Source organism: Morus notabilis, unplaced genomic scaffold, assembly GCF_000414095.1.
Source record: "Morus notabilis unplaced genomic scaffold, ASM41409v2 Scaffold717, whole genome shotgun sequence".
Classification (NCBI taxonomy): Eukaryota; Viridiplantae; Streptophyta; class Magnoliopsida; order Rosales; family Moraceae; genus Morus; species Morus notabilis.
In genome coordinates, this window is record NW_010363083.1 from 343662 (window position 1) to 353801 (window position 10140).

A 10140-nucleotide genomic window follows, 5' to 3' on the forward strand; every position below is an offset into this window, starting at 1 on the left:
CTGTAGCGCCTTTGGGCGAGCTGCAGCGCGTAGGACACATTCCTGGGCCCTTTTGGCGCGCTGCAGCGCCCCTTGGGCACGCTGCAGCGCGTGTCCAGCCTCTGAGCACGTTTTGGGCGTGCTGCAGCCCCTCTGGTGCGCTGCAGCGCGCATTTTTGGAGCTGGGCACGTTTTAGTGCGCTGCAGCCTGCACTTCCCTTGCTCTCTGGACTTCTTTGTATTCCTTTGCGCGCTGTAGCCTAAAAGGGTGCGCTGCAGCCCGCTTCCTTGCATTCCAAGCCTCCTCTTGGCATTGATTCACAAGTTGGGCAAATATTCTTCTTTTCTTCATGCAAAATCATCCAAGTTCGCATTTATTTATAATTCCTATAAAAGCAAACAAAAGACATTAAACTAACAAAAATGCTTGAAAACTTACAAATATTTAAGCTTAAAAGTACTTGATTTGTTGGTAAAAATACCCATCATCAGTTCATAAACAAGCATCATCGTTGGTTGATTGACCGCACTAAAGAGTTATCCGTACTTAATTATTGATTTGTGATGGATATTGTAGGTAAATACTACCTTGTAGACTCTGGCTACGCGAACAACGATTGTTTCTTGGCGCCGTACCGGGGGAGCACATATCACCTTCAAGAGTATAGGGTAAGACGTGGTCGTCCTCGAACTCAGCGTGAGTTGTTCAATTACACGCATTTGTCTCTAAGAAATGCTATTGAGCGTAGTTTTGGTGTTTGGAAAGCAAGGTTCCGTATACTCAAGTGCATAAATAATTACCCAATAGATAAACATATACAAATTCCTTTTGCTTGTGCTGTGCTTCACAATTTCATACATATGTACAACAATAGCGATGAGCTACTGAACCAATACACAAGAGACGGAGTACCAGTATTTGAAATTGATCCAGAGAATGCAGATCAAGATGTTAATCAGAATCACAATCCTGATCGGGGAACAGAACAAAATCACAACTCCACAAATCGTAGACAAATGAATATTTTGAGGGACGAGATGGCTGCTAGCATGTGGGGGGCATTGGAAGCATATCGCAATCGGTAGTTACATATCTGTTTCGCAATTTTGACTACCTTATATGTTTTACAATACTTTCTAATGCTAAACTTATGGACATTTTTTAGTTATTTATGAATGTAGGTGTGTTATGGGTAGTCTCTCTTAAAAAAAAAAAATCCATGTCAATACTTACAAAAATTGGAGTTGTGTTTTTGTCAAAAGTGAACACAAAACTCAAGTTTAACAATCACAAATTGTCCAAGTGAACACACAACTCAAATTTCAAACACAATTCCAATTTAATACTCCAATCTCAAATTTCAAACTATAGAAAAGAACACACCCTTAATGATTTTCTAAATGCTACAATACTTAACTTTCCTCATAAGTTCTTTAAAAAAAAACTTTTCTCATAACTTACTCTTTCTCATCTTCATAATTCTTTAAAAGATATATTTTAATCTCTTTTTAATGTTAAAAATCTTATTACTATTGTCCTGATTACAGATGTCTATTGATATAGACAGTTACTTTTGAATAGTTATAAAAAATTTCTCCATATTAGGATAAATACATCTCATCAGTTACTTTTATATTTCAAAAGTCAATAACTGCTCTTATATCTTATCACAACTAGTCTTATTTTTATTATTGAATTTTAGTGGTTTTGATTCCTAAAAGTGTTTTACTTTGCTATGTATTAAAAAGAGGCTGGTAAGGAAGGCCTTCCTACCTTACTCGCTCTTACGTAAATAAAAAAATAAAAAAAAATAAAATATAAATATAAAGTAAATAAAAAAATCAAAATCAAGCTTGGTTGAATACTGTAATCCTCTACATACGCTGGTAATTTAACTACGGTTTAGCATTCAACTTTGGTTGAATATAAATCCTAATATCCTTATTAATATCTTGCTTAATTCATATTCCGAAGTCATCACAATTGATTACGCCCAAACGTGTATAAAATAAGCGGTCAATTATAGCATAATTAGGACGGTCGATCCCACGAGGAAGTGACAAATTGAACAAGAAACGATTAGCAAATAAAAAGCTTTAGGAGATAAATAATAAAGTAAAAATAAAAGAGAATGGAATTTTTATTGAGAAGTTTAAGTGTAAGAAAAATATAGGAGAAAACTATATAATTAAAACCGGTAAGGCGTCGAGATTCCCTTATATGCTTCGTTCACCCGAATGGATTTTGATCTTTGAGATTACTCAATTGAAACTTTCATATCCTAAACTAACAATTGTAAAATAAATATTTGAAGAACATGTGAATTAAAATGTATTCGAGTGAGTAAAATTCTTAGGTTTAGTATTAGAAAAAATTATCTTATGAGAAATCTAAAAGCGACAATATACTGTTGACAATATTGTAGTAAAAGACTACTCACAAAACAATACCTACCAATATATAATATCATGCAACAATTACATAAAAAGAGCTTGACTAGATTTATATAAAAGTTGACAATAAAATATATCAATATGAGAAATTAGAAGAAGATAGAAGAAAATTAATCACTCAAATATATAAACTTTGGAGAACAAATAGAGAATCAAAATTCACTCAAGATCACTTCACATATAGGTTTCTCTCTAACCTCACCAAAGAGAGAAAAATGTGTCTAAACTTAGGCTAAAAATCAACCACCTAAACACCTTGACATGGCCCTATTTATAAAGTTTCTGGGCCATGCCAAAGGTTACAATCAACAACTAAAAAAAGAGACAAACGTTCTAAAATTAATTGAAATTTACAAATGATTAATTGGGATGATAAAAACTAGAACTCAATGAGGAAGAAACCATCAGAAACAGTTTGGGCTGAAGAAGAGTCTCAGCTGTTGCACTCAGTCAAGAAGAACGGCAAAATAACGGACACAAATGGCAACAAAAAGGAAGAGCGAAAGGCCAGAGACATGTGGCACGTCAAGATTCGTGGAGAGGAAAGCCTCTGGACAGCTGGAGCCCACGTGGAAGAAAACCTGACGCGCGTGTGGAAGAAACTCGCCCAGGCGGAAGGAGTTGCGCGCCAAACGCACGTGTGTGAGGGAGCATCTGGGTCCGACGGGACGCATGGCGAAAGGTGGTTGGAGAGCTGCTGGATGGCGGGACCCACGTGGAAGTGGATGGCAAATTGGTTGACGTGCGCGTGGAGTGAACTCGCCCGAGGGAGCGATCCTTGTGAGCCAAGCGCGCGTACGCGTGGGGACAACTGGGTCCCACGCGGTTAAAGTGCAGCAGACAAACGACACGTGGCGGCTTAAGGGACTGGCGCAACTCGGCTTAGCTTGGCTCGGTTCGGCAGACGGCTACGGATGGGCTTCATTTCCATTTTCTTTAGTTTTGGCCCAAATGTCTTATTTCCCTACAAAAAAAATTAAATTAAATTAAAATCAAATACTTTCACAAAATATTAATTCCACAGAAATATTTAATTAAAACTTAATTTATTTAGCAATTATGAACAATTTAGGTGCATTTTCATGCACTTATCAATATAATTATATCGATAATATTGTTTTATGAGTAGTCAACCCCCAACCAGCTTATTGCTAGTCCCTAGCAATTCAAGCGAAAGAAAAATCATGTCAAGTAGAAAATTCAAATCAAAACTAGCAAAATCACCTAAGCAATCAAACAAAACATTAGTAAGTCATTAGAAATGTTATCAAAACTACTTCAGTCGTAACTCCAGAGTCGTGTGTGTGTGCACCAAACTGTATCCCTCTTACCACATTCCATAACACAAATAGCATCGAAAAACTCACCAAGAAAAAGTCTAAACTCCATTTACCTCACGGGTGTCAGAAATATTTTAATGCAAAGGATTATCACTCATGGAGTTGGAAGTCAATCAGTCAACGCTCAAGTGAGAGAAGGGAATTTTAAGGACAAGCTAATAAACAAACATTGATCAAATGATAGGCAAATCAAATATCTAGAACAAACCATCACTTAAACCATAAACAAGCTTTCGGGATTTCATTCTGGTCAAAAGGAGAATCTCATAAACAAACAAAGAGCCGAAAATTATAAACAAATATACACAAACTTTTCTTCTTTTCTTTCTTTTTCTTCTTTTTTTAAGGCAAGAGACAACATATATTTGATGAAGCTGATGTAGTAAGGCATTCTTTTGACTAGCTGCTATGCAGTGCAAGATGTAAGTACAACCAAACTACGTAAACATGGATGATAAAATGATGCTCTTGCTCTTTTTTTTTTTTTTTCCCTTTTTTAGAAGAAATACAAAAGAAAAATGATAAATATCTACAACACATGGCTAAATTCTAAAAATTATTCCTAACCAGAAATCATCCCTCAAGCAAATGTCACAAGTCAAGCAATGGTGCTCTGTTAATGAATCAACCAACTCAAAAGATCAATGAAAGTTCAAAAAACTGTTTTCTCAACTCTCATAACTCACCAAAAATGAAAAACTTAAACTCGGGGAGTCTTTCTCAACTAAATGTGTTAACAACCATCTTACCACAAGGTCTAGAATGTGCTCAAAAAGAACTTTGGAAATCATTTCTTGGTAATTAAGATAGCAAAAAACTGACTCAAACCGAACATTTTGAAATCATACCCAGATAATCTCGCAAAATTTTTGACCCAAAATAACAACAAGACAAAAATTAATCTCACGCATGAATATGCTCACCACCCCCAACCCAAATCAGACAGTGTCCTCAATGTCTAAAAATATATACAATATGAAGAAGACAGGGAAAGAAAGAGAATACCTGGATGATGAACATTGGAACTAAGCCAAGCCTCCTGAATTGATTCTCCAAAACACACAAACAAATATAAAATCACACAAAAACAAACTGAAAATAAAAGCACACAAAGCACACAAAACACCACCAAACAGAACAAAGAAACAAAAATATGATACAAAAGTGTTGGAAGCAAACTCCTCAAGAGGTTTGCGCCATATGTTGGCCCTTTGGGTTTGACTGAGCTTGTGAAGGGGACTTGCCGCATTCTTGAACAGCCAAAGCTCCAGTCAGCTTCGTGATTTGACTCTTCATCTCTTTACTTTCTTCCACCATTTGCGTGAATAGGGACTCAAACTTCTGATTCATCTTACTCTGCACCTCCATGAAAGATTGCAAGGTGTTCTCAAGAGAACTCCTTGGCTGTTGTGAATTTTAATGAGGGGCAGAATACGCCTTTGGTGGTTGCGGCTGTTGCTCAGTTCTCCACTGTCCTCCTGATGGTTGCGTTTGGTTGGAATCTTTCCAACTGAAGTTTGGATGGTTCCTCTAGCCAGGATTGTATGTGTTAGAGAAGGGTTTGTGGAATGTCCCTAAGGCATTACATTGCTCCTCGTAAACCCCTCTCATTTCATTGTAAGCAAGGCAATCCTTAGCTAGATGCTCCAGCCCTCCACAAACAAAGCAAGGCTCTTGTATCTCTGCCCTAGCAACCATGTGAATTCATCTATCATCTTTGGTTTTGAGGGTCTCAATTTGCCATGTCAAAGACTCAATTTGGGCTTTGAGATTGTCCTCTTCCCTTAGTTGATAGATTCCAGCTGGTCGGGACCGATTGATGCTGTCAGTAGCACTTGGACCAGTCCATGTGTGGGCTTTTTTGGCTAACTCATTAAGATACTCAAAAGCCTCCTCGGGATCCTTTTGGAGAAACTCACCATTGCACATCATCTCCACAAATTGGCGCTCTCGAATCGTGAGTCCTTCGTAGAAATAACTTATGAGGCGCCAACTCTCGTAACCATGGTGAGGACACTGATTTAACAGATCCTTGAACCGTTCCCAAACTTGATACAGAGTTTTATTGTCCTTCTGGGTAAAGGTCGAGATCTGTCACTTCAGACCATTGGTCTTATGGTGAGGGAAATACTTGTTGAAAAATGCTGTCGTCATTTCTTCCCAACTTCTAATAAACCTAGGTCGTAGAGAATACAACCAGCTTTTAGCATTGTCCTTCAAAGAGAATGGGAAAAATTTCAATCGCATAGAGTCCGCGGCTTCAGCTCGGTTGTGAAAAGTGGTCACTACTTCTTCAACTCCATAATATGTACGTATGGATTCTCGCTCTCTAACCCATGAAAGGTCAGCAAGAGTTGGATCATGCCCGGCTTGAAATCCAAATTCGGCATATTAGGGAGAAACATTATGCATGACGGTGTGGCCGTACGCGTAGGGTGAAGATAATCGTTCAACGTCTTCAATTGGACCTCCTCGTTTTGAGCCATCGCGAATGGTTTTGCAACGCGTAGGGTTCTCTGGTCTTATTGCGAATCTCCCTGATTCCTCTCCGTAACGATTCATTCACCCTAAAACGTTTCACTTTTTTTAATTTTTTTTATTTATTTTAATTTATTTATTTGTTTTGATTCATTCACCCTGATTCCTCTCTGTAACGATTCATTCACCCTAGAACCGCGAATCGCAACCCCCAAGAGTGCTCCCAGGAAAGATTGGTGGGGCGAAGCCTCCTTAAAAACCAACCTCCTAGACAGAGCAACGTTCCCAGGAAAGACTGGTGGCGTAGAATGCTAATAGGAACCAGCCTCCTAGACAGAACTCCCTTAGTTTGTACTTTTCAACGTTTCCACAAAATTGCTTGAAAAATTTATTAAGTTTTATGACGTGTTTTATGAAATGTTAAATGTTAGATATTAATACCCTAAGTTAATACTATTCTAAAACCTAAGGTTATACAAATTATGAGAAATTAAGAGTCCTAATTTAATGTCTAAATTGGTCATCTAAAAGTCACAACCTAAAAATTATGGTTAATTAAAAACGAAAAATTAAATTAGGCTATTCAAGACCATTAAGAAATAAATAAAAGAGAAAGTTAATGTCAAAAGTAATTTTTTTTTTTTTTTTGGCAACCAGCGAAACAAAACCCAACAATTCTAATCAATAAAAACGTAATAATACATATGTAATACTAGCAAAGCTGAAAGGAAAAAAAAAAAAAAAGTAACTGTCAAACCAATTAAGTAAACGGAAAACAAAATGATAGTCAGACAACATTCAACATTTTTTTTTGAACGAATAAAAAAAAATAAAAAAAAAAAGAAAACCTATCACACTAATGAAGAAAACTTAGCAAACCGCAGGAAACTGAAAAATGACCACAAGCTTAATACGACAAAGTAAAGGTTTTTTTTTTTTTTTTAAAACGTGCCAAACAAAAAAAAAGTAAAATAAATAAAAGACTAATAGTACTCAAAACACAAAACGCACACACTAAAAAAAAAAAAACACTAAAAAAAACGACCACTAAATCACACTAAAAGACAAAACCAAAGAAAATGAAACAGAATGTACAAATCACAAAAACGTGACAAACAAAAAGACAAATAAATAAAGATTAAGTACTTACCTCTTTGACTAATTATCTACTGAACAATCTTGTTGACGCACCTCCCCGACAACGGCACCAAAATTTGATTACGTCCAAACGTGTATAAAATAAGCGGTCAATTGTAGCACAATTAGAACGGTTGATCCCACGAGGAAGTGACAAATTGAATATGAAACGATTAGCAAATAAAAAGTTTTAGGAGATAAATAATAAAGTAAAAATAAAAGAGAATGGAATTTTTGTTGAGAAGTTTAAGTGTAAGAAAAATATAGGATAAAACTATATAATTAAAACCGGTAAGACGTCGAGATTCCCCTATATGCTTCGTTCACCCGAATGGATTTTGATCTTTGAGATTACTCAATTGAAAGTTTCACATCCCAAACTAACAATCAGAAAATAAATATTTGAAGAACATGTGAATTAAAATGTATTCGAGTGAGTAAAATTCTTACGTTTAGTATTAGGAAAAATTATCTTATGAGAAATCGAAAAGCGACAATATATCGTTGGCAATATTGCATTAAAAGACTACTCACAAAACAATACCTACCAATATATAATATCATGCAACAATTACATAAAAAGAGCTTCACTAGATTTATATAAAAGTTGACAATAAAATATATCAATATGAGAAATTAGAAGAAGATAGAAGAAAATTAATCACTCAAATATATAAACTTTGGAGAACAAATAGAGAATCAAAATCCACTCAAGATCACTTCACATATAGGTTTCTCTCTAACCTCACCAAAGAGAGAAAAATGTGTCTAAACTTAGGCTAAAAATCAACCACCTAAACACCTTGACATGGCCCTATTTATAAAGTTTTTGGGCCATGCCAAAGGTTACAATCAGCAACTAAAAAAAGAGACAAACGTTCTAAAATTAATTGAAATTTACAAATGATTAATTGGGATGATAAAAACTAGAACCTAGTGAGGAAGAAACCATCAGAAACGGTTTGGGCTAAAGAAAAGTCTCAGCTGTTGCACTCAGTCAAGAAGAACGGCAAAACAACGGACACAAACGGCAACAGAAAGGAAGAGCGAAAGGCCAGAGACACATGGCGCGTCAAGATTCGCGGTGAGGAAAGGCTCTGGACAGCTGGAGCCCACGTGGAAGAAAACCTGACGCACGCGTGGAAGAAACTCGCCCAGGCGGAAGGAGTTGCGCGCCAAATGCACGTGTGTGAGGGAGCATCTGGGCCTGAAGGGACGCGTGGCGAGAGGTGGTTGGAGAGCTGTTGGATGGCGGGACCCACGCGGAAGTGGATGGCAAATTGGTTGACGTGTGCGTGGAGTGAACTCGCCCGAGGGAGCGATCCGTGCGCGCCAAGCGCGCGTACGCGTGGGGACAGCTGGGTCCCACACGGCTGAAGTGCAGCAGACAAACGACACGTGGCGGCTTAAGGGACTGGCGCGGCTCGGCTTAGCTTGGCTCGGCTCGGCGGATGGCTACTGATGGGCTTCATTTCCATTTTCTTTAGTTTTGGCCCAAATGTCTTATTTCCCTATAAAACAAATTAAATTAAATTAAAATCAAATACTTCCACAAAATATTAATTCCACAAAAATATTTAATTAAAACTTAATTTATTTAGCAATTATGAACAACATAGGTGCATTTTCATGCACTTATCAACAATCCTATCTCAATATAAGATAAGTTCACCGCTGTTGTTTTCTTAAAATTTAAATAATTTAGTTTTTTTTATACTTTTTCATATATTAATATACTTTGCAGGTTGAAATGGTATCGTCAACAGTCTCTTGATCTTATAATCTTTATGTCTTTATAATTCTTTCAGTCTCTTGATTTCTTTCCACCATGGATCGTATCTTCTGATACTTTCTTTCTTCTCAAAAAAAAAAAAAAAAAAAAAGAGATATTGGAATTACGGATTTATTTTATTATGTTTTAATTTTCTTTTGTCTAGAGGAACCATGTACCCTATACCTGCTATTATGATGAAGGGAAGAAAAGAGCTCATAGAAAGATCCTAGAATGATTAATGTGCTTAGAAGGGTGATTTGAGCCAAAAATTTCTCATATCCTATCTTTACCTGAGCCACATGTTATAAGCATAATGAAGTTCTAATAATCCTTGGTTTTGTGTTTCTCTACATTAGCGGAGACAGAGATGAAAAATAAATTTAATTATGGCACTTATTCATTCTTTGAGATCCTATGCTAATTAATTTTTGCATAAAATGATCTGAATTGCATGTAGGAAAAAAGAAAAGCTAAACACACACACATGGAAAATCTGATTAATTGAGACGTACTCTTGAATTGATTTTAATACTTGGATGATATTTGTATTTTTCCTTAAGCTATATTTTTTAGACAATCTTTGAGTAAATTTTTGCGAATCACTATGTTAGAGCAAATATCCTCTTCATTATTGTTAAACAACATTAAAAACTAAAACTTTTGGATTAAAATGGTACTCCTGTTTTAAAAAATTATATAATTTTGAGGCTCTGAAATCGATTTTTAAAACATAAATTTGTTTTATACTCGTTTTCCTTTTCTATTTAACTGGTTAATAGTTCAGAAAAAAATACAAAAATATCATTTATTGATATTTGGACACAATGATAATGTCTACTTATATTTTCAGTATTTTTTTCCTAATTTTGTACAATTTAAATAAAAAGCGGAGAAAAGGGTATAAAAAGCATTCCATGTTCCAGAAAAAACAAAAGTTATCACACTATTTACTCACGTTAGTGTCCCTTATTAAATAAT

General features: G+C 36.0%; 1 protein-coding gene and 1 non-coding gene across 2 annotated transcripts; both read left to right on the plus strand.

Moving 5' to 3' along the window:
* Positions 1-543: 543 nt before the first annotated feature.
* LOC112092620 lies at positions 544-1065 on the plus strand. The gene has a single exon (XM_024169195.1). The coding sequence runs from the start codon at positions 544-546 to the stop codon at positions 1063-1065; it is 522 nt and encodes a 173-aa protein (XP_024024963.1).
* A 4707-nt stretch (positions 1066-5772) lies between these two features.
* Positions 5773-5879, plus strand: LOC112092627. The gene has a single exon (XR_002902670.1). It is a non-coding gene; the product is annotated as a small nucleolar RNA R71 (small nucleolar RNA).
* The last annotated feature ends 4261 nt before the right edge of the window (positions 5880-10140 follow it).

Bases quoted from the DNA above. Each gene is read 5' to 3' on its own strand.
- LOC112092620 (XM_024169195.1), top strand. From the start codon at position 544: ATGGATATTGTAGGTAAATACTACCTTGTAGACTCTGGCTACGCGAAC.